The following is a 24879-nucleotide window of genomic DNA, read 5'->3' on the forward strand; positions in this document are numbered from 1 at the left end:
GTGGCGGCGGAGACATGTGCAAGTGAGGGGGTGGGGCACGTGGCCCTGCCCGAGCCAAGGGAAGGCGCTAGCTCAGCACTGCCTCTTCCCCTCCCAACACTGGTGCTGCCTCCCCACAGGAAATTCCTAGTGCTCTGATGCTGCTGCAAAACATGTTTTTGGGAAGTGACTTTCAATAAGGATGGAGTCAATGAACTATTTAAAAGAAGGTAGAATGGACAATCAGTCCGAGACCAACTTATGTTTGCCTTTGCCCTCCCTTTCTTTCATCTTCCCACCCTGCTTAGAAGCCCCCCCCCCAACATGGGGGGAGGGGGGAGGCCACGCAGGAGTCATACCTTCACAATTCTTAACTGTTTCTTCCTCCTAAACTCTGTAAAGTTGGAACCAACCAGGTCCCCGTGGTGAACTGGGGTGAGGGAGTGCAGGGCTCTAAGACAGTGGTTTTCAATATATGTTCCCAGGATCAGCAGCATCACTGTCACCTGGGAGCCTATTAGAAAAGCATATTTTCAGGCCCTAACTCAAAGGGATTCCATCAGAAATTCTGGGGGTAGAGCCCTGTAATCTGTGTTTTAACAAGCCTTCCCGGTGATTCTGGGGCACCCCGAAATCTGAGAACTACTCTTTTAGGTCTTTGTTGCTTAGCAAATCAGTCCTATAGGAAAATCTAGCCCAGGATCTGGGGCAGTGTCCACCTTCCCCCTCTGTGTTTCTTCATCTCAAAGTTTAGCCAGAGAGCATTACCAGGTTCAGTTCAACTCAGCATAAAAAGCATTTATTGAGTGCAATTGTGTGACAGGATTCTGGAAATGAGTGCAAATGACACAGCATTATTAGGAGGGTGAGTAGCTGAGATTTGAAAGGGCGGGGGGGGGGGGGTGGGTGGGTGGGTTGGGCGTGGAATGAGGAGAGAAGGCTAGGATTGTCATTATTTATCCTTCCTCCAGCTTACCTATTTTTCTTCTTGTCCTGAAGCTCCCATTAGAACGCTTGTTTGTGGTTTAAATTGTTTTGAGGTTGGAGGTAGAAACTGGTCCCTTGACTACTCTTGCTGGCCATGGGGACTCCCCATGTGAAACTAAAGGAATATGAGCACCACCTACATGCACAAACACCCACTCCTTCGTGTCTCAGAGAAAGGGGTAGGGAGAGCCAAGGAAAGGAATAAGATTCCAGTAGGGTTGGAAGTACCCAGGCCAAAATGAGTTTCACAGATAACAAGCAGGAAAAGTCTTTCAATGGGGGAGGGTGGGACAACCCATGACCTATTCCAGCTTCCTGAGACCCAGAAACTGTGGCCAGAGGAAGCAGAGGGTCTCTAAAGCAAATCACAAAGACTCCTGAGAGTGAAACCTGAGCCTGGAAGACGACTGGATGATGAGGGATGGACACCAGACCCAAGGGTTCCCTGACCCGGGCAAAGAAAACAAGGGCGGGACACAGAGCAAGGAGGAATAGGCACAGGAACAGGGACAGATCCATGCCCCAGCCCCTCTCCTCTGGCCTTCCCTCTCTCCTCTATCTCTACGCCTGAGAGAGCAGCCTTTCTGGAGGTTGTCCTTCACAATCTTGTCTGACCAGTTGATTCCTGGCCTTTCTTTGATTCATTTTTTTGAGGAATATGTTCTCTTCTGATTCTATACAGTCCTTTCTTTTGCTTCTCTGCAAGGCTTCCTTGCACTGGGCTCAAGGAGCAGACAGCCCTGCGGGCTCAGCTGCAGTGACCTACATGGGCTCTCCCCACCCCAAGCTCTGGGTGTGGGGGGTGAGGTTTCAAGATAGAAACCTGGAGGAAGCAGATGTGGCTCAAGCAGTTGGGCACCTGCCTATGACATGGGAGGTCCCAGGTTCAGTTCCCAATGCCTCCTAAAGAAGACAAGCAAGACAGCGAGCTAATGTGATGGAGCTGGCGCAGCAACATGATGCAATAAGATGATGCCACGAGGAGATACAATGAGGAAACACAATGAGAGACACAATAAGCAGGGAGCAGAAGGGGCTCAAGCAATTGGGTGCCTACCTCCCACATGGGAGGTCCCGGGTTTGGTTCCTGGTTCCTCCTAAAAAGAAGATGAATAGACACAAAGAGCACACAACGAGCAGACACAGAGAGCAAACAGCAAGTGCAAACAATGGGGGGAAATAAATAAATAAAATTAATCTTTAAAAAAATAGATAGGAACTTGGGAATCTGGCACAGGCCTGCAAATGATGATGTCAGACAGACAAGCTGCAAAAGTGGCACTGAGGGACTGAGAGGTATGAGGCTCCACAGGATTGAGCTCTTACTTTGTCATTTGAGGGCCTTTTGTGGACAATATCAGAAGACTTTCCTCTCCCAAATGCAAAAACATTTCTGAGCAGTGACCTTTTGGAGAGGAGCCAGACGTCCCCTGCAGGTCTGGCCTCTATTTATTAGATTTGGGCCTGGTTACTGCCTGCTCCCTGTTCTTGTGGAACTCATCACAGTCTGCTGCAACTGACTAAAAAGGTTTCATTGGCCTTGATGTGGTCCAGAGAGTTCAAATTTCAGCTTATTTATTTCAGGGAAGTGGAGGCTGAGTAGAGGTCAGATATGCAGAAATCCAATGCAGGCTTTACTCTAAGAGGCCTATGCACTTCCTTAGGTGGAAGCTTATCGGTTCAGAAGAAGTAAATCTTGGGGGACCCAGAGCTGAATTACTATTTACGAACCCCTTTCCTTGGGACCCTGGCAGGTGAACTACTCCTTCCAGCTATGGGCCTTTTGGAACAAGGAAGGCAAGTTCTGAAGTAGGTGTTTTTTCCCTCTCCCCCACTGTAAACTACAATGTTTTAGGATGCCCACCACCACCGGACAGTGGATGTTTTATTCTGGCAAGGAAATCCTACTGTGGGGTGCGGGGTGTTAAGGGCTGGTGACAAAGTGATAGATGAGGCTTTTGCTTAACAAAGAGGGAGAACGGGCAGGCCTTATGGGTCTGGGTGGCTCTCCTGTCCAAAGGGCTTCCCTTGGCCAAGTCCCACCCCAAAGCCCATGGAGTCCAAAGCTTGGTGCTGGGCCAGGGTGACAGCATTCCTTAGGCCTCTGACAGGCTGGGGGATGGTGATGGTGTGCTCACCATAGAGATGGGGGAGGGAAAGAAATGACCATGGAGAAGGGGGTGAGGATTAGAGGTGGGAAGCTAGTTCCCATGGCCATAAGACACTTTCAGAGAGAAGGACTGAGGCTGGATGCCTTCCTTACAGCCATGTGAAGGGTCTGCAGCCTCACAGCAGATGACCCCTGGGTCAACCTTTCTGTTCAGATGTCCCAAATTGTCCTCCTCTAGAGGCAGCCCCTCTTTCTCCCTCCCTCCCTCCGTCCCTCTCTCGGCCTTTCTCCCTCTCCTTCGCACCACCCCCCCAACCCTTTCTCTGGCGCTGTGGTTGAGCTTGGGAGCCGCTGCGCGGTTAAAAACTGGAACTGCAGCTGGGCTGGGGGAGGAGCCCAAGCGCGCGGGCTCCCTCTGGCGCGTCCACCTCTGCCCCTCCCTTTTCCTCCCCCTGGGCCCAGTACTCTGGAAATAGCACCTGGTAATGGGAGCGCTGACAGATGCTGAGTTATAGGAGAACAAGTGTCCCAGCCAGAGTCCTCACCATTCTAGTATGATCATTTTGGGGCTGTTTCCTTTGAAAGTAGGTGCCCCAAGATTCTTTTCATCCTCTCCCACACATTACTCTTGGACGTCCCCAAGTAGCATGCTTCTTGGCTACATTGAGATCCTCCCTCCTTGGGTCCAAGGCTTCTAGACCTTGGGCCATTGAATACTCATGACCCCTACGACCTTGGAGAGACAAATGGCCCTGTGTTAATTCTACATGGCTCCTGATTTTAAATTTACTCTTCCCAGCCCACACCACATAAACCTACCCCTCATTTTCTGAGCATTGCACGATGTATAACTATTTCCCCATCAGCTTCCAACCTCATACCTTCCATCACCCCAAATCCCCACCCAACCTCTCAGTCCCACTTCTCATGTAAAGGAAAGGGTAAGAAAAAAATTGGACAAAGCCTAGGTCAAAATTTTTCCCAAGGAAACAGTGCCCTCTGGCTTCACTTTACCTATTTTCTAGCTTTCTCCAGTTAATCCTTGTTCTGCACACCAAGTCTTTCCACTGGACCAATTCTTGCTGTCCTGCTCACTTCCCCTTCTCCCCAACATTATCTCCTGGGGTACTTCCCATCCAGGGCAAATGTTCCCTATGCTGGGAGAAGGGTAGACACCGTTTTTAGAGACAAGTTATGTCAGCTTGAGGAATCTGAGCCCATAGAGAGAGAAGGCTTCCAGAGTTGTTGGGGTAGGGGAGCCAAGGGTAGCAGGCAAGAAGCAAAACACCCATCACAGATGAGAGGCCCTGTTCCTGCCATCCAGGAAGACTTCATAATTAAGGAACCCTTGGCTCTTGCCTGGTATTAGAAGATTTCGTAGAGCTCTGCCAACATCATGAGTACTCTGGGGAAATGGAATTGAAGTTGGTAACCCACTTTGCAGCTAGCAATGCCACCTCAAAGTAGTTTCCTTTGATGAAATCCCTTCTCTTGAATTTGAATTTATGTGATCCTTAAAGTTACTTAGCAGGAGGGTGAGTGTAGTTCAGTGGTTGAATGTCTGCTTCCCATATACGAGGTCCTGGGTTTAATACCCAGTACCTCCTAAAAATAAATAAATAAAAGTTAATAAGCAAGGGGCTACAAGGATCTGAAATCATTTTAAAAACAGAGGTAGCCACATTGCCCTTTTAAGCTCAGGCCTTGATCAACTTTCCTCCCCTCCCAGGGCTGCTGCCCCACATTCACCCTGAAGGGGGCACTTTTGTTCAGTCCTTAGTTAGTGCCTGCCAAAAGGGGGCCCCCAGGAAGGAAACTAAACAATTGGTCACGTGTTGGGGGGGGGGTTGGAGGCTCTCGCAGGGCTTGCTGGGATAGGGAAGGGAGGTCCACGTGGAGTGGGCGGGGTGCGCTGAAAGTTTTGGCGCGGCAGGCAGAAAAATATCCAAATTTGAGTTGTGATTTAATTTAAATAAATAAATAAAAGGCAGCTGGGAGGGTGTGTCCTGTCCTCGGAGAGGCCCTGCAGAGGGGAGAAGGGGAGCGGCACACGAGCACACTGCTCGCGGAAGGCTGGAACACTAGACAGGGTTTCTGCCAGAAAGAGCTCTGAACCCCCGCCGGGCTTCGGAGCCGGACGTCTCGGTGGCTCTGCGCTGGCTTCCCATCCCCCATCCTCCCCGAGTAGGGAAAGGTGGCCCCTCTATCCGTGGTCTCATTTTGGTGCCGTGTGGGGCTGGGCTAATGCCAGCCACCCAACCCCAGTCTTTATTTACCTTTCCAAGAACCTCAGGAAGCAGCTCAGATGAAGCCTCCCTCCCTGGAAAGAAGCCAAAACAAGCCTCTTCTTTTTACTACCTAGTTCGGCCCTACTGTTAGCAGGAAAACAGCTTCATACAATCTTAAAGCTGGAAGTGTCCTTAAAGATGATCTATTTCAACTTTCTTTTTTCTGGGGAAACCAAGATCCAGGCAGGTAAAAGGGCGTGCTACATTCTCTCCCCATCACACCACCGGCATTCCCTTCAAAGAAAGTAGGTCACAGAAATGGAATTCCGCCATTCCGTAATTCTTAGCTAGCAGAAGGGGGCATGTGTTAGCTTTAACTCAATTCAAACCCTTAACCAGAGGACAAAAGAAATTGTTTTTATTCCATTAGGGATGAAATGAAGACTAGTTCAGGGATTTAATTTATGCATCCTAAACAAAGTTTTCTAGGTTCCCTCCCAGCTAGCAGCTCCACCTTCTCCTTCTTTAAAATTCTTTGAGATCTCACTTCCTTATATGTCCAGGGATCACCACAGTTTAAAACTAAAGGATTTGGAAGCAAGAATACACTTCCTTTCTTAGAGGTGCTTCTTTCCCCAGGTTTCAGCTATCTGATGGCTTATCCAGCTCATCCTACGACTTGAGGTCTAGAAAATTAGACCTCCAAGTTAAAAAGTCCAGCCTTGGCTTTGGGGAAGAAAAGCATGTTTACTTAGCCTGGAGCAGTGAATCCTAGACTATGGGGTTCGGAGCTGTAAAGTTTCCAGGGGAAAAAAAATGTGGGGGACAGATATAGGATTATCAGCTTTTAAATTTACTGAGTAAAGGCACTGAAAAACCATCAACATCGCTATTTACTATCTCCATCATTTCACAAAAGAAAGGACATTTTAACACATGCACAAAATAGGAAGCATATAATCTCAGAATAATAGTTTTCTGCACATTGACTTACATTTCTTTTTTTCCCGTTTCATCATGGACTGCTTCCAATTTGGACTATTAGTCTATATACCAGGGGTTGGGAAACTACAGTCAAAGAATCAAATTCAGCCCAAAGCTTGTTTTATATGTCTTGCAAACAGAGAATGATTTTTACATTTTTAGATAGTTGAAAAAATTAAATAATACCATTTCAAGACACATGAAAGTTATGTGAAATTCAATCTTCAGTGTCTATAAATACAGTTTTATTGGAATACAGTCATTCATTTATTCACTTTTTGTCTGTGGATGCTTTTTGCACTGCAACAGCAGAGTTGATAATGCATCAGAGAATGAACGTATGTCCTGCAAAGCCTAAAATATTTACTATCTGACCCTTTAAAAATAGGTCTGCCAACCCCTGTTCTAGACTTCAGAGCAGAGGTTCTCAAACTTGAGGTGCATCAGGTTCACCTAGAGACCTTGTAAATACACAGACTCCCTCTACCCCCAACCCTGAATTTTAGATTCTATAGGTCCAGGGTGGGGCCTGAGAATTTGCATTTCTAAGGAGTTCCCAGGTGATGCTGCTGATGCTGGTCCAGATCACACTTGGTCTAGAAAGGAAGAAAATATATGTGATTTGCTCATGGAATTGCCATCTGTCCAGCTTTAGAAACCTTGACCATAAACTCCTCCTTTCTCACCACTCACCACTTTTTATTGATCAACAAATCCTGCCAATTAATAATAATGTTATAACTACATTATCAAGCATTATCAGGTGCCACATGCCAGTATAAACACTTTACATGGATTATGTAATTCAGTCCTCACAATAATCCTGAGGTACGATAATGTAACAGTTATTTCACAGAGGAGGAAACCAAGGTTGTAAGGTTAAGTAGCACACAACCAGCAAGTGATGGAACTGTCACACACCACAACCTCTGTTCTTTTTTTTTTTAAGGTTTATTTTTTGTTTATTTCTCTCCCCTTCTCTCCCCCCCCCCCCCATTGTCTGCTCTTTGCGTCCATTCGCTGTATGTTCTTCTGTGTCCACTTGGATTCTTGTCAGTGGCCACGGGGGGGGGGGTGGCGGAAACCTGTGTCTCTTTTTGTTGCATCATCTTGCTGTGTCAGCTCTCTGTGTGTGCAGCACCACTCCTGGGCAGGCTGCGCTTTTTTTGCACAGGCCGGCTCTCCTTACAGGGCACGCTCCTTGCATGTGGGGCTCCCTTATGTGGGGGACACCCCTGCGTGGCATGGCACTCCTTGCACACATCAGCAATGTGCCTGGGCCAGCTCACCACACAGGTCAGGAGGCCCTAGGTTTGAACCCTGGACCTCCCATATGGTAGGCAGATGCTCTATCAGTTGAGCCAAATCTGCTTCCCAAGAGCCTCTATTCTTAGCCATTGAGTCTCCTACCTGTCAGTCATTCCTACTATATCTCCATATCACTTATACCTTAGATTAACACTCATCATCTCACACCTGTACTGACAGCCCTTAAGTTAGCCTTCTTCCTTGGGTGCAGAGATAGTGATATTGAAATTAGTCTTCAAAAATATGGGAAGTCGGGAAACGGACTTTGGCCCAGTGGTTAGGGCGTCCGTCTACCATATGGGAGGTCCGCGGTTCAAACCCCGGGCCTCCTTGACCCGTGTGGAGCTGGCCATGCGCAGTGCTGACGTGCGCAAGGAGTGCCGTGCCACGCAAGGGTGTCCCCCACGTGGGGGAGCCCCACGCGCAAGGAGTGCGCCCGTGAGGAAAGCCGCCCAGCGTGAAAAGAAAGAGCAGCCTGCCCAGGAATGGCACCACCCACACTTCCCGTGCCGCTGACGACAACAGAAGCGGACAAAGAAACAAGACACAGCAAATAGACACCGAGAACAGACAACCAGGGGAGGGGGGGAAATTAAATAAATAAATAAATCTTTAAAAAAATATATATATATGGGAAGTGGATGTGGCTCAAGCAATTGCGTTCCCCGTCTACTACATGGGAGGACCTGCATTCAGTTCTCCGTGCCTCCTGAGAAGATGAGCTGGTGCAAAGGGCAAGCATGGGTAGCTGCCATAAGGAAACAAAAGAGGAAATACAATGAGAGACACAACAAAGCAGGGAGTTGAGGTAGCTCAAGTGATTGGGAGCCTCTCTCCCACATGGGAGGTCCCAGATTTGGTTCCCAGGGCCTCCTAAAGATAAGACAAGCGGACACAGAGCACACAGCAAAAGGACACAGAGAGCAGACAGCAAGCGCAAATAATGAGGTGGGGGGATAAATAAATAAATATTTTAAAACAAAACAACAGATCATTCTGGTCTTTGCTGGAAATCCTTCTATGGTTCATGATGGCTTATATGTTGTTATATAGTCCTTAACTGGGCCTTCAAAGACCTTCATTATCTGGCCCTAAACCAGTGTCTCTACCTTTTCCCTTACATTCCCCACTATCTATCCTATCTTTAGCGAGCTTCTCCCACCCCCCCCCCCAATACATTATTTTATCCTATGCCTTTGCAATGTTCTTAACTCTACCTGAAATATCTTCCCATGAGCTATATCTTCAAGACCTACCTCTGTTGTCTGCCCTAGATAGTATGTTCTATCTTCTCTGTGCTTCTAGGCAACTTTATTCTTTCCTAGGTTTCATATTTTTTTATAGTATATTAATATTATATGACTGCCACCCTCACCAAGCTAAAGGTTATGGACAGATGCCTTCTGTTAATATATTTAAGCAGCTCATTTACTCATTCAAAAAATATTTATCGGGAAGTGGCTGTGGTTCAATCAATTGGGCTCCCATCTACCATATGGGAGGCCCTGGGTTTTCGTCCTGGGACCTCCTTGTGAAGGCAGGCTCACCCGCACAGCACAGAGAGCTGCTGGTCCACAAGCACCGTAGAGTGCCACCCAGCCCTCAAGTGCTGCAGAGAACCAACTCAGCAAGGATGCAACAAAAAGGGAGACAAGCAAAAACACAGAAGAGTGCTCAGCGAACTGACACAGAGAGTAGACAACAAGCAAGCCACAAGGCGGGTGGGGGAATAAAAAATAAAATACAGACACAGAAGAATGCACAGCGAATGGACATGGAAAGCAGACAGCAAGCAAGCTGCAAGGGAGGAGGGGAATAAAAAACATATATATATATATATTTATCAAGTGCCTACTTTGTGCCAGATACAGTTCTAGATGTTTAGGATACAACAATGAACAAAACAGAAAAAAACCCTTGCTCCCATGAACTTTATATTCCAGTGGGGTGGGGGTAGATAATGAACACAGTAAATTACATTTAGATGGTAATAGTACTATGGAAAAATGAAAGCAGGAAGGGGGGAGAAGGAGTTTAGAGGGATATGAGTTTATATAGGATGGCCAGAGAATGTCTCATGGAGAATGTGACTATGAAGAGTTGAAGGAAGTGAGGGAGGAAACCAAGTGGATATCTGAAGGGAGTGACACAGGTGGTGGGAACAGCAAGTGAAAAGACTCTAGTAGACAAGTGCTAGGTGTGTTTGAGGAGCAGCAGGGAGCCCAGTACGGCAGGAGAGAGGTGAATGAGGAAGAAGGCAGTAGGAGCTGAAGCCAGAGAGCAGTACCAGGAGGGCAGATCCTATAAGGCATGAGGATGACTTTGCTTTTATTTCAAGTGAGATGGGAAAGTCATGGGAAGGTTTTAAGGAGAAAGAACATGATCTCACTTATCAGGATCACCATGGCTGCTGTGTTGAGAACAGATTTAAGAGGGGGAAGCAAAAGTTGAAACTGAGAGACCAGTTACAAGGTTATTGCAATAAACAGTGAGATATGATGGTGGCTTAGACAAAGGTGGAAGCCGTGGAGGTGCTGAGAAGGTGTAGGATTCTGAATGTTTTTTTTTTTAAAGATTTTTATTTATTTCTCTCCCCTTCCCCCCAGTTGTCTGCTCTGTGTCCATTTGCTGTGTGTTGCTTGGCGTCCACTTGCATTCTTGTCAGCGGCACCAGGAAACTGCATCTTTTTTTGTTGCATCATCTTGCTGCGTCACCTCTGTGCGTGCGGTGCCACTCCGGGGTGGGCTGTTTTTTTTTTTCATGTGTGGGGCGGCTCTCCCTGTGGGGCGCATCCCCTGCACATGGGGCACCCCTACATGGGGACATCCTTGCATGTCATGGCACTCCCTGCATACATCAGCACCGCACATGGGTTAGCCCACCACATGGGCCAGGAGGCCCTGGGTTTGAACCCTGGAACCTCCACATGGTAGGTGGACGCTCCATCAGTTGAGCCACGTCCACTTTCCTCTGAATATGTATTTTTAAGGGCAATAGAGTTAGCTGACTGATAGGATATGGGGTGAGAGAGAGAGAATGGCTGTCAGAGAAGCAGGATTAAGGTGGGGGGAATTCTGAAACTTGCTTTTGGATGTCTTGAAATGCTTATCTGACATCCAAATTGATCTACTAGGCAGTTAGATATACAATTTTAGAATTAGGGGAATGAGTCCAGTTAGAAGATATAAATATGGAAGTTGCCAGTACAGAGATGATATTCAAAGTCATGACACTGGAGGAGATCACCATATTCTTCTATGTGCCACCCTTCCCTCCCCCAGTTCCTTGGTATCCCTAAGCCCTATACTTCCCTTGCACATCTCAGGCCATACACTCTGATGGAAGAGGGCTGGGGCTTTCTTGGTTCAATACATTCACACTCATTTGCTTAACATTTCTAGACCTTCGTGGTTTAGGCCCAAAATGCAGAAACACAGTTTTTAAAAATATATATTTTAAATTTATTTTTAAACGATACAGAGATCACAAAAATGTTACATTATGAGACCCAGTTTTAATTAGAGGTTTTCACATTAGGCCAAAGAATGTTAGGCTTCTCCATCTCCATATAGATAAAAATATACACCTCAGGCAAAAAGAAAAATGATCAAATAAAACTATTGAAAAGTTTTTCCACAAAGAATTCCGCGAGCAAGATGACTTGCTTTGGAAATTAAAACACACACACACATAAATGAACATGAAGGAACAGGAAGAAGTCTCAACGGAATACCCTAAAGCATTCCTACACCCGGTTAAAGTATAAATCCCTTCAGAGATCTCCTTTGCCTCAACCCTTTCTGAGCTTCCAGAAGAAGCTAGGAGTGGCTTAAGAAGGCTGCGGAGGTGGCCGTTGGGAAAGAACTGTTGGTAGTTGGCAATACTTCATCCCAGGGAGATTGTGGCAACAACTCCCCAGGCAGCAGACATCATGGATTTTCCTCCCTCTGGGAACCAGAGGTCCCTCGTTTCTGGTCTGAACTCCCTTAGAGACAAAGGACTTCATTCTCTCTCATACCAGTTCGGGATTGCAGGGGACAGGAGAGGGTGGAGGGATAAGAATTCTACACCCAAGAAACACCCACAGGCTCAAACAGGAGCCAGAATCCTGACTCTGGTCCAGGAGGCGTGCTGGGCTGCAGCGCCCCTCCCGCGTGGGTCCGGCCGGTTGCCAAGGTGCCGGGGGAAGGGGCCACCCCGCGTAGGTCGCGTACGTAGAGGGCTCAGTACACTTCCACGAAGGGAGTATCTGCCTCCTGAAGTCCCTTTCTTCCCTCACTTGCTCCCTCTTAACTGCTTCTCCCTCGCTTCTTTTTCCCGGGGAGCCTCCGCATCCCCCATCTCCCCATCGCTGCACTAGCCCTTTTCCCCCTCCTCTGACCCTCCCTCGGCAGCCCACCTTCGTCCCGCTCCTCCGCCAGCTCCTCGGTCCTCGCCCCCTCTCCCCGGCCTCCACTCGCCGGCCCCCGCGCCCGGGGCCCCCTCGGCCCCCTCCCCGCCCCGCTCCAGGCGGCGGCGGCCCCTTTCACAATAGCACCGCCCGTCTCCCTCCCCTCCGCTCGGGGTTCGCTCCCGCCCGCTTCTCTCCCGGCGCATGCGCCTTCCGGTCGGCGGCGGCTGCGGCGGTGGCGGATACGAGCGGCTCCGTTTTTTTAAAGGGAAACGCTGAGGCGCCGGGGGTGACTGTGGGGGAGGGGGACCCCGAGCTGCGGAGACCCCCGGGGGAGGCGGCAGATTCCCCCCTCTCGGAGTAGGAGGGCTTAGGGCGGACTCTTCCCTCCCACACCCTCCTGAGGAGGAGGGGGGAGAAAATGGAGGCTCGGGGCGGCTGAGGCGAGCTCCGGGGCGGGGGGCCGGGGCGGGGAAGGGGGGGTGCGGGGTGGGGAGACGAGGCGGGCCCGGCCGGGCCAGGGGGGGCCGAAGCGAGCTCCGGGGATGAGCTCGGGGGCGGCTGGGTGCGAGCTCCTGCCTCTGAGGCGAAGGCGGCGGCGGCGGCAGCAGCGGCGGCGGCGGCGGCGAGGCCCCCATGGGCCGGCGGCGGGCCTCAGCCGCGGCCTCCACTTCTCCGTACGCCGGCGGGATGGCGCCGGGTCCCCGGAGGAGTCGCACTAGCCGAGGCCTGTTGCCGCGCTGCTGAGGCGAGCCCGCCAAACTCCCCTCCCCCTCCTCAGTCCTCGACCCCCCGCACCTCGCCCCTTCCCCACCCCCTCCTCCGTCTCCGTCCCCGCCGCTGCTCCGGACCACTATGACCATGAGATCCGCAGTGTTCAAGGCGGCCGCAGCCCCTGCCGGCGGCAACCCTGAGCAGCGACTGGACTACGAGCGGGCCGAGCGGGCTGCGGCGCTGGGCGGGCCCGAAGACGAGCCCGGGGCGGTCGAAGCCCACTTCCTCCCCCGGCACCGTAAGCACAAGGAGCCGGGGCCCCCGCTGGTCTCCCAGGGCGGGAGCCCCGCGCCCTCCCCGGCCGGCTGTGGCGGCGGCGGCAAGGGCCGGAGCTTGTTACTCCCGGCCGGAGCGGCTCCCGGGCAGCCGGAAGAGAGCTGGGGCGGCTCGGTGCCCTTGCCCTGCCCGCCCCCGGCCACCAAGCAAGCCGGCATTGGGGGGGAGCCAGCAGCAGCCGGAGCCGGCTGCAGCCCCCGGCCCAAGTATCAGGCGGTGCTGCCCATTCAGACGGGCTCTCTCGTGGCGGCGGCCAAAGAGCCTACGCCCTGGGCTGGGGACAAGGGTGGGGCGGCTCCCCCAGCTGCCACCGCCTCGGACCCGGCGGGACCCCCACCACTACCTCTGCCCGGGCCGCCACCCCTCGCGCCCACCGCCACTGCCGGGACCCTGGCGGCCAGCGAGGGCAGATGGAAGAGTATGAGGAAGAGCCCTCTCGGGGGTGGCGGCGGCTCGGGAGCCTCCAGTCAGGCCGCCTGCCTCAAACAGATCCTTCTGCTGCAATTGGACCTCATCGAGCAGCAGCAGCAACAGCTGCAGGCCAAGGAAAAGGAAATCGAGGAGCTGAAGTCAGAGAGAGATACGGTACGGGAGGGGTTAATCGGCGTTTGGGTAGAGGTGCGAATTGTGCGCATGCTCGGGGGAAGGGGGCCTGTAGGAGATTAAGGTACCCCTTAGTTAGGGGTAAAGGAGGTTGACCGCCTGCAAAGGACTGTCTTAGGTGCTGGGCCCTTGCTCCTTGGGAACCAAGCTCTCAGACAGGCTAGGTTGGAGGGAAGGGTTAAAGGGCAACCTCTGTATGGGGAGTGGGGGAGGGGAGGTTTCAGGTGCCAAAGGGTTAATTTAAGCTGACAGCCCCGGACTTGTGGGAAAGACGTTTAGAGTGGGGGAAAGCCTGATTTGAAAAGGGTTAAAAATTAAAGGGTGGGTGTATATGTGGTGACTTTATGGAAGGAGTTAAATTAAAGAGGTATTGCATTAAAAACCCATTGTAGGGGAGAAAGACAGCAGCTGTTGCTCCAACCACTGCTGCAGTTTTCTTTAGATGGAAGGGTAGTAGGCTTTTTTAGTGGGTAGAGGGGTAGAGTTGATTTAATAGGTGGAATCCTGTTTTAGTCTTCTTAAATTATGTGAAGAGAACCACTGCCTTTGCTTTCAAACAGTTTGTAATAGGAATCTGAGTTACAAAAACATGACCACGCTGACCAGGTCCCTTGGATGAGCATGACTGGTGTTTGAAGCCGGAAGATTCTAAGGAATCAGGGGAAAGTAACCTTATTAAATGTATTGAATAAGCCCCAGATATCCCTATTTTAGAGTCTTAAAATAGTAGGGAAGTCATTTATTTCTTCGTACCACTGTATATAGGCTTGTTTTTACTGCAACAGTGGTTAAGGGTACCTCTGAGTTAAAACATATTCCTTTAGATATCAGGAAAGCTGGGGTGGTCTGGTATTACTGTCTAGCTTGGTAACACCCTGCATACCTTATAGCTGCCTAAAAATAAACATGGTTTCCACAATTGTTTTGTTCAGGCTGCAACAGTCAGTCTCAGTGTCTTCTCTCTCCCTCTCGTTCTCTGGCGTCTTGTGCGCCAAGGACTGAGCAAAGGAGCAGAGGGCTCATTTTGTTTGCTTTCCAAATGAACTGCATTGGGCAGGGTCTGTTTTATTGGAGAATGCAGTCTGCAAGGTGGAATGGGAGCTGAGGCAGGTCTCATTAAAATATCTCATAGTGTTGATTTGTGGAAGTTACTCAATATGGAGGTGGCACTGCTTAGCTACTGTACTGCTGCAGTCTAGGGTGTGATGGTACTGTAATTCTAGCACATCATATCCTTGCCTTGGGGGTGGGGGACTAGAAGAGGACTGGTGAAGGAGAAGAGATCAAGGGCATTCCACCCACAAACCGTGATTAAGTAATGTTAAGGCTGTGAATCAAAGCAGATATAAGGAGAGGAAATGAGAGTTATGGCTGACAGGGGGGGGGGCTCTCTGCTGATTGTGGACCTTGCTGCTCAGATCTTGAGGTAATGCCCCTTTTGTAGGCTTTCCTAGGCAGGAGAAGTGGGGTGAATTAAGGATAGAGTATCAATCTTGAACTTGGCATTCCCTGTTTCTGTTGTATATTGCAGTCTTAGTGTTGCTTAAGCTTGTTTCTCTTATTCCATTTGTTATTTGGCCTGGACTGAAATCTCTGCAGCCCAATGGATGTAATGAAGGCAGCTTTAATATTACTGTCTAACCCAGATACAATTCTTGCCATAGGGTATATAAGTAGCGTAGTCGGCACCTCTTCTCAAAACATTTTAACATGAAGTTTTCATTGATAATAGGCCTCCATTTTCTGTTTGATTATCTAGTCCTCCCTTTAATTAGAATTAAAGGAATTTGATTTTAGTCAACATTTGGATAAATAGGTATAATACTTCTGTTATCTCAACTGCAAAGCAGTATACATGTTTCATGATGGTTGGGATTTGTGGGTACTGGTTTCTATTCTAATTCTTCCAAATGGAGCATTCATTGTTTTAGGAGTGTTCCCCCACCCCCACATCCCTTACAAATAGCACTGCAATCCCTAATGGCACTGTGTGAGCTTTTAATTTCCTTCTCAATGTACTGTTTGGACTTTGCACTTGTGTATAGAGTTTTGGAGTGGAAGTGGAGAAGTTAGAATATGGAGAAACTTATGGCCTCGTAAAAGGATATAAGGTTAATTCTGAAAACTCTCAAACTAGACTTGGAGCCACATGGTTAACAGTAGCAGAGACCATACCATTACAAGGCACACTGTGGCCCCTCCAGGTAGAGTGGATCTTCTTTCAGATAAACAAACTACAGATTTGCCCGTGCTCCTTCCCATCAGTTTAACCCCTAACATTAAGCAGGGTGCTTTATTGTGCTTAAGGAAAACTATTCATAGTGGTGTTTGCTTATTAAAAATAAGATTAATTGATAGGTTCCATGGAAAGAGGCAGAAGACTATACTGATTTCCTAAAAGGGGCTAAGTACCTGTATTTACTTTTTTTTCATATTAAGCCTGCATTTTGCCATTCTCTTCCAGCTCCTTGCTCGGATTGAACGTATGGAAAGGCGAATGCAGCTGGTAAAGAAGGATAACGAGAAAGAAAGGCACAAGCTGTTTCAGGGCTATGAAACTGAAGAGAGAGAGGAAACGGAGCTATCTGAGAAAATTAAACTGGAATGCCAGCCAGAGCTTTCTGAGACATCCCAGACTTTGCCTCCCAAACCCTTCTTGTGTGGGCGGAGTGGAAAGGGACACAAAAGGTGTGCTGATAACTTCATTACACTGGACAGGATGAGGACAGTTGTTACCAGTGACTGAGAATAGGGGATTGGGACTTATGAATTATGAATTAGTTTTATAGCACTGTATCCTGACTTATGAGGGGTCTTCCATGTGAGAAACTATCTTGAAACATTTTTGCTCAGGCTATAAAAGTCTGTTAGGAACATTTTGGTCACAGTAGTAATTACAGAACTCAGAGTACATCATAAAGAGAATGGGCAACAAATGTGACAGTTGAGTTTCTTAAAGAAAGCTATAGCTGTTCACTTCCAAGTTAGGAAATGTTATATTCCTTCATTGTGTTAGGCACTGGTAGATATAAAAAAGTAAAAGGTAAATAAATGGCCTTGGACTCAAGGAAATTAGTCTAGCTATAAGGGTGGGCATAAATTTTGAAAACTCAGAACTCAAATGCAATCAAATATACAGGCATATACAGCACTGATACAAATTAAGTTTCGTAGGAGTCAGGGATATTAAAGGTTATATGTTAGAATGGTAAGAGGAAGCTTTACTGAGGTGATGGTTCTTCAAAAAGAAGTACAGAGTTTAGGTTGGTAAGGAGGAAAGGAGATAGCATTCTGGGGTGAGGGTAATTTAGAAGTGAGAAAGAAGAGCTAGCAAACAGCAAGAAAAAAATAGAGATTGTAATTAGCATGATATGGGGGAGGGGGGAATAGAGACTGGTCTCTGATAAGTAGGAATGAAGGAAATAGGTCACAGAGTAGTAACACCTAATGTTAGCTAAAGGACCTAGAATAAAATAAGAACCTCTTTAGATCTAATAGAGAATAAGGACACTATTAGAGGTTCTTAAGCACAAAAACTCTTTTGTTCAACAAGTATTTACTGAGGGCCTGTTATATATACTGTTAAACATGGGGCAGTTCCTGCTTATGACCACCATTGAGTACCAGATATTTAGGTACCTGAGTACTGGTCATTTTGGAGCAAGAGAATTAAGCTAGTTCTCTTGCTCCAAAATGTAATCAAATCAACTTTTATTCAAGAAACAATGAATTTTAAAACTTTTTTCCCTATCCAATAGGAAATCCCCATTTGGAAGTACAGAAAGAAAGACTCCTGTTAAAAAGCTGGCTCCTGAATTTTCGAAAGTCAAAACAAAAACTCCTAAGCACTCTCCCATTAAAGAGGAGCCCTGTGGTTCCTTATCTGAAACTGTTTGTAAACGTGAATTGAGGAGCCAAGAAACTCCAGAAAAGGCCCGGTCTTCAGTGGATACCCCTCCAAGACTCTCTACACCCCAGAAGGGACCCAGCGCCCATCCCAAGGAGAAAACCTTCTCAAGTGAGATAGAAGATTTGCCGTACCTTTCCACCACAGAAATGTATTTGTGTCGTTGGCACCAGCCTCCCCCATCACCGTTACCATTACGAGAATCCTCTCCAAAGAAGGAGGAGACTGTAGCAAGTAAGGCATAGAGAACACTTGCTCTTATACCCTAGTGGTGGCGGTCAAGCTAACAAGTGTGAAAATGCCTTTGGCATTTTTTAAAAAGTGCAATCAATAAAGCAGAGTTCTGTCAAGATTGAGTAAGTTAACAGCCAGAGACAGACACTGTGCAGGCATTGCAAATAGATGGAATTACATCAAAATGTGCTCAATGTATTTGCCTGCTTACAACACTGGGAGATGTGTTTGCCAGTAAGTTGCTCATCACAAGAGCACCAGACTTGGGGTGTAATCTCCGGCAACTTGCATGCCCTCTGAAAGAAGGGTTTTCTGTGCTGTGAAATGCATAGAACTTATACTTTGCCATGCACGACTGTTCCTGCAATTGATATTGTGTGAAACCTGGGAGGGGTGGTCTTTGGGTGTTCTCAGGGGCCAATGGTAATTTTTGGGTTGGGGAGCCAGCTTGGGGTGGGGAGTTTCACCTGGGCCTCCGCTCTTTAACTATATAAACATTTATCTGTATCTCTATGTCCCGGTCTGGGGGGCAGGAGGAATCTGCCAAAGACCAACAGTCTTATTTTATCTTACTATATATACTTCACAAAGGTTCTAAAATGTGAAGAGTTTGGATTGCAGTAGCCCATTGGTTGTTCATATATTTAAATAAAATGGTCTACAAACTATTTTTCAAACAATAAGGACTATCTTGGGATATCTGAGCTGCTTGGGGAGGGTGTGGGGTATGGGACCTTGATCTTCATTCCCTTTTTTTCTTTATGGCTTCCACACAGAGGTGTTCCCCTATCTCCTACATCAACCAGTAACTGGAATATGCCTTCGATCATGTAACGTTAGTCTAACAGTCACTGTGGGTGTTCCTGGGTGATGGTGGGGGAAGCCAAACCTTTTTGGAAAGAGCTGCAGCCCTGGGTTTTTACCACTGTATCTTACCCTAGCTGGGATGGGGATGGGAATTCATCCTAATGAGATATGAGTGTTCTTCAGGCTTTGTTTGGCTGTTCTGGTGAGAAAATTAAGTGGGAGGCTAGATGATTATTCTTCTTAATTATCTAAAATTTACTAGGCCTCACATTTGAGTACATGAGATAGACCAGGATCCTGATGTAGGTTCAGATTTTTTTGTTGGTTCAGTCAGTTGAACAGGGTTCATCCTTAATGGTTAATCTTCTTACTGCCATGGCAATGCTATGTAACAACTTAAGAGAAACTGTGAAGCAACTTCCCATCCCGGATTGGGAAATGCCTTGTCCGGAGCTGTTCTGTGTGACTGGCTGTTTTTGAAAATCATACCTGTCCTAGTGCAGAAAATTTGAAACACTTCTGAGATTGTGGGTAAGGCAGTACAGATGGAGACTGACTGGGGGGAATACCAGCCCTTCGAGGAGCCTGAGTTGTGAATAAATGTGTAAATCTTTATTCTTGATAGCCCTATCTCAAGAGAAAGTCTCAATGGCTTGTTCTAAGGGAGCCAAAGTCTTTGTGCATGTTGTTCAGGTTGGACAAGCAAGGTAGTTTGTTTGGAGGGAGGAGGGAGCTGTTTAAGAAGACTACATATGTAAGTTTTAAGAACACTGATCTTTTATTTGAAAAATAGGGTCAACTTTTACTCACCTGCCATGTTCTGAGTTTAAGGTTTGATATCCTTGGCCATCAACTGTTGCAGGGAAACCACCCTAAATAATGAAGAAAAGAAGTCGTCTCAGTGTAAAAAAAAAAGTGGTGGGCTTATTTTCTTTTCTTTTGTCTGTTGTTCCCTTTTCCCCTCCCCCAGAGAGAAATTCTCAAAAGAACAACTCAAAAAACAAAATGGCTTCCTAGTGAAAACTTCAGTGATGATCCTTTCCTCCATTTTGGGTGTGGGCTTTTTTTCTTTTTACACTGAGATGATTCTTCTTTCCTGCATTATTTAGGGTGTCTGATGCCATCAAGTGTTGCAGGAGAAACTTCAGTCTTGGCTGGTGAGTAGAATAGGAATTGTGCTGACTGGGTCTGGGGTGGGGGTTGGTGGGATGGTGGATGGTTGGGAGCTGCATTCTCCATCAGTTGGATGTGGGAGAATAAGGTTCCATGGTGTATGATTATACTACTATAGACTTCAAAATGACAATAAATTTCAGTTGTTTTTCAGGAACTGCAAATAGCATCCATTATATGAATTGTCAGGTATTGGCTTAGGGATTTTTATGATCCTGAGTTTGGCAAACTGCAATGGCATTTTAGGTTCTTTAATGCAATAGTGAGGACACTGAATATGGCTTCAGGTGAGGCCATAGAATGGATTCCTACAACTTGGTAACTTTGTCTTATCTTACTGAATAGTAGGAGGGTTTTGTGACCTTGGATTTAAGAGTGGTTCCACCCCTCCTCCCTTTCTTTTTTTTTTTTTTTTTTCTCCAGTTCCTTCTTGGAGGGACCACTCAGTAGAGCCTCTAAGGGACCCAAATCCTTCAGACCTTTTGGAGGTAGGTATCAATTTAAGAGACTGAATAGAACATGGGGGTATAATATGAATATGTCATAGTAAGTATATGCCAGGGTTAAATAGAATTTTAAGGCCAAGAGGGGATCTTGAGAGATTTTCTAACTCAGTTCATTTTATAGATGAAAACACTGAGATTCAAAGTGGAGAAGTTACTTATTCAAAAATATATAGCTAGATAGTATTCAAAACAGGTAGATTTCAGGCTAAATAGAAAAGTTAGCATGTTCCACTCAGCAATAAAACTTTACATTCCAAGGTGGTTTGCCTCTTAAAAGTTTGATGTTTAGCTTAAACTCACAGTCTTACAGAGTATTGAGGTGGGGAGGATTCATGGCAGTCTCAAAGATTGTTTCGGTTTGACGTGACTTACCTTGGAAAGCAATGGAAATAGTTTTAAAATGTGGAGATTCTAAAAGGGTGGGAGGAGGAAGGAAGTATGTGTTTTGTTGATTCTGTCACCAAGAAGTTCACACGAGGTCCATAGAATTCACAGGAAGTGGATGGTCAAGTTATGGCTTTAAATGCAGGTGGGACTTTAAGGTGAAAGATTTTACATTCCTGGAAGCTGGAAATGAATTAGTAGATACACGTAACATGGTGATAAAGTAGCTTATCTGCTGCTTTTCTTTACACAGAACCTGGATGACAGTGTGTTTTCGAAGCGGCATGCAAAACTGGAGCTGGATGAGAAGAGAAGGAAAAGGTGAGACCAGGGATGTCCACTATAGGAACAACTGAGCTCTAGCACCTAACCTCTTCCACACTGTGAATAGTCCTTGAGCTCTTAACACTCAGATTACTGGCTTTCTAATTGGTTGCGTATCTTAATTTGAAGTGGTAGTTTTTGTAGGTAAAAGTGTTTGTCCTCTTTTGTTTTCATGTATGCCCTTCCTCATTTCTACTCTCCATGGAACGCCAATATATGATCTGAACTGCTAGACCTAAGCAGCTTTTCCCTAACCTAGCAGTCCGTTCACTTTACCCCATCTAGAGGTATCAGTAAGGATCTTCCTAGCATCTGGACTGTGCAAGTTGCTTGTATAGAGCAAGTTTTCAGTAATGTTGGCTTTGTTTGTTTTGTTTGTCTGGTTTATTTTTCCCAGATGGGATATTCAGAGGATCAGGGAACAAAGAATTTTACAGCGACTGCAGCTCAGAATGTATAAAAAGAAAGGAATTCAGGAATCTGAGCCTGAGGTTACCTCATTTTTCCCTGAGCCAGATGATGGTGAGTTCTGTCTTATCTAAAAGAGTGGGTTTTCAAAGTAGAAAAAAGGTGCAAGGCTCCAAGGTAAAACTTGCTCTGAATGAATCGGTTGTGTTTTGGAGCAGGTATAGTTGGTAGAAATTTCCCCATGCATGGCACTAACGAAGTCCCATTTGACTTTCTTCCATAGTTGAAAGTTTGATGATTACCCCCTTCTTGCCTGTTGTAGCATTTGGACGACCATTACCAAAATTAACTCCACAGTAAGTATAAAGTCCCTCTCTTATCTCAGGTAGCCTACATCTCCCTTTAAGATTTCATGAAAGCAAAAAAAAAAAAAACTTCATGAAAGCTTAGATATAAGTTGGAACAGTTGGAAGTGTTTTAGGGATCTCTTTAGTAGCAGCTGTGGTTCTTTGCCAGAAGTGAGGCAATCCTGGGAAGCTTTTGCGGTGATAAGATCCCTAAGCCAGGAATTAGGAGTATTGCTTTTTGAGTTAGAAATAGATTATTCAATCACTTTAATGGTAGATTGTTGCTCTGGCTTTGAGGCAGGAAAGTTGCTCCAAATTTGGGACTCAAGTATCAAGACTAGGAGTAGAGACAGGCAGAATGATTTTTTCGGAGTTACTACAGTTACTCTCATGTCCACATTGAATCCCTTCTAGTCTTGCAAGTTGATTTCCTCATCCTTTTTTGCCAGAAATTTTGAGCTGCCCTGGCTGGATGAGCGTAGCCGATGCAGGTTGGAGATCCAGAAGAAGCAAACACCTCACCGGACGTGTAGGAAATAGCTCTGCTGGCAAGAACCCTGTCTTCAGATAGTTGTAGCATGCCATTCCCAGAGAGTGGCAGAGACCTGTATATGTGACCTGTGTCCTCATGTATGTTTTCATTCACTGATAATGCCCTTCCATACTCCCTCGATTTTAGTTTTATTTTCATCACTCTGATTTCACAAAAACTCTTTCATTGGGCTAATTGTGAATTATGGAGGGTGATTGCAGTTTTTTTTCTCTTTTTGAAAAATGAGTTCTAAAGCTCAATAGGATGTCAAATTTGGAAGCTTCAGGGGTCTGCTGCTACAATATTTGCCTATGTTAAAGGGCTCTCTTCATTAGAGTTGTGAAAGATGAAGCCTTTAAAACCCTGCCTTTTAGAACTGTGCCTGCAAGCACTCTTCTCACCCTGGTATACCCGTCCTTATAGTTTGGGTATAATGGTTTTTACCGTAAAACAAAACACCTCACCATATCTTAAAGACCAGATGAGGAATATCAAGTGAAGTGATGAAGGAAGTCATCCTCAGAGAATAGAAAAGATACTAGGGAATTGGTAGATAAATATCTAAAAAGATAGTTCTCTTCAAACTATTCTGTGTTATAGCCATGTGGGAAGGAATGTTTGGCTGTGATTTTTTCTTAGTTAATGGGGCAACTGAATATCTCCCCCTCTCCCTCAAAATAAGACCTTTGGAAAAGAGGATGTGGATTGTCAAATTATGGCTTTAAACAAAAGCAGTTGGCATTTGGAGATGATATACCAGAACCTATATAGATGTCCTTGTATCACATCACTTCTCAAGTATTCCTTAGTTCAGCTTTATTCTTTTAGCTGAGCTGTTAGTGGGAGGGTAGAGATTTAGGAAGGGTGAGGGGTGTGGAAATAAGTGCTTTATATGGATGGCAAATGTCTACATCTTGAAACAAACATCTACCTAATGAGCTTCTCCATTCACTTTGTTGTAAAAGTAGAATTGTACTTGTACCATCTTGGTTCTCTTTTTTTTTTTTCCTCCCCATTTTGTTAAAAAAATTTCAGGACAGCACTCCCAGGCCACTTTGGTCTCATTTTAAGATCCTCGTAACTATCTGGAAGGAAAATAGAGCCAAGACCTCTGGTCTTAAATATATAGGAATTGCCTTTCTTTAGTCTTCAGGACTATTGCGTGAAAACAAGTAGGGGTCTAATCTCCTAGAAGGTAGGGGCTTTTATTCTTGAAGAGACTATGTCCCCAAATCATTAGCACTTTTAGAGGAGAAGCCAAGGTATGTAGGGTGTGTGGCCGGCCCATCAGTGGAGCTTGAGAGAGAATGGGATACCATTGTGGGAAGAGAAGAAAAGTTCCTCAGGGGCCTTCCACTGTTAAAACTTTTTGTGAGATGTTGATCTGTGCTCCCTGGGCTTGACTTTCAAAGGAATTATTCCGGCAGCACATGTAGTATTCTTGGATGATCTTGCTGCTCTTATTTCTCTTGTGTGTGTGCGTGCGTGCGTGTGTGTGTGTGTGTGTGTGGCTATGGGTTTTCATTTGTAACTCCATCTGCTTAGGAGAGTGGGCTCTCCACAAGGGAACCTGCTGTGAACTTCATTGGAGCAAGAACTTAGAGAGAAATAGGACTTATTCCACTAGGGGCTCTCATCTCATACCTTAAGGAGAGGAAGGAGATTTCTAGAAAAGCTGGGCCAGATTTCCCTTGTTCTCTATCATTTTTATGACAAGTTGTTTAGCTTTCCTGCTCTTAACCTATGTTATGTTCGTTCATAATGCCCAAAAAGAAACAAGACTTATCAGGGTCTTTTTACTTTGTTCCTTGATCCTCTCAGTTTCTTGATTTTTTTGTTGTATTCCTAATTTTGGATATGGGTTAGCAGATTTAACCTTTGTTTGTGCCCAACCCAGGTGACTCTCCAGATTCTGAATTTAAGCTAGACTGAAAAGAATTCATGCGGTGCTATTTGGCCAGACTTAGTGATTTCTATTTCTTTAATTTTCCATCTCCTCTTATTTTATTGTCCACTCTTCTAGATCAGTTCTCCTTTGATTTGGATATATGATGGGGTTTGTTGAAAAGAAGGTTGGAGAATAAATTGGCAACGTTGCAAGAGTGAAATTACAGTGTGTTAGAATATGGGGGGAAAATTAGTCTTATTTTTCCCTACATGGGATACAACACTGTGAAATTCGATCTTCAGCTGAAGGCCCTGCAATTCTCCTACAACATAGTTCTTTATTTTTCTTTAACAAGTTTAAGCTAGTGTTAATAAATTAAAGAGAAATTACTTGTCTGTCCACTCAGCTTTGTTTTATGCCCATTTCATATTGTTGTCTGTGTTGTAATTCATACTTTTGATACCATTTCTGATGTGTAAAATTGGTTGTCTTGTAAATATCTTATAAAGAGTTCAATTGTAAATAAACTATTGTGGCTGTTAAGTTTTTGTACTTCTGCTTCAATTTATTAGATTTGTCAGGAAGCATTAAACAGATCTGCTTGTGTATTTAAAAAGATTGGAAAAAGAAATCCATTTTTCATAATAAAATAGAAAAACACATGATTTTCCCTTTCATATAAGGTTCTCCCATTTGTGTATGAACACGATGTATATTTTACCCTTCTTT

The 24879-nt window shown here is 46.1% G+C and overlaps 1 protein-coding gene across 4 annotated transcripts; it reads left to right on the top strand.

Annotated features, from left to right (window-relative positions):
* Positions 1-12694: 12694 nt before the first annotated feature.
* Positions 12695-24693, top strand: MSL1 (MSL complex subunit 1). 4 transcript variants are annotated; one of them, XM_023586077.3, is made up of 9 exons: positions 12695-13622; positions 16105-16328; positions 17399-17781; positions 19698-19745; positions 20185-20249; positions 20905-20972; positions 21373-21497; positions 21667-21739; positions 22145-24693. In XM_023586077.3, the coding sequence occupies exons 1-9, from the start codon at positions 12843-12845 to the stop codon at positions 22155-22157; spliced, it is 1779 nt and encodes a 592-aa protein (XP_023441845.2). In that variant the 5' UTR covers positions 12695-12842; the 3' UTR covers positions 22158-24693. The 4 variants fall into 4 exon arrangements, with proteins under 4 accessions (XP_023441845.2, XP_004450184.3, XP_058140162.1 ...); XM_004450127.5 differs by having other exon boundaries at positions 22180-24693; XM_058284179.2 differs by lacking the exon at positions 19698-19745.
* Positions 24694-24879: the final 186 nt, after the last annotated feature.

The sequence above is a fragment of the Dasypus novemcinctus genome, chromosome 21 (assembly GCF_030445035.2).
Source record: "Dasypus novemcinctus isolate mDasNov1 chromosome 21, mDasNov1.1.hap2, whole genome shotgun sequence".
In the NCBI taxonomy this organism is placed as follows: domain Eukaryota; kingdom Metazoa; phylum Chordata; class Mammalia; order Cingulata; family Dasypodidae; genus Dasypus; species Dasypus novemcinctus.

Excerpts from the sequence above, each read along its gene's own strand:
- MSL1 (XM_004450127.5), top strand. The coding sequence starts at position 12,843 with ATGACCATGAGATCCGCAGTGTTCAAGGCGGCCGCAGCCCCTGCCGGC. Across the intron at positions 21,498-21,666 it reads TTTCCCTGAGCCAGATGATG|TTGAAAGTTTGATGATTACC; the intron begins GTGAGTTCTGTC and ends TTTCTTCCATAG. Across the intron at positions 21,740-22,179 it reads TTACCAAAATTAACTCCACA|AAATTTTGAGCTGCCCTGGC; the intron begins GTAAGTATAAAG and ends CTTTTTTGCCAG.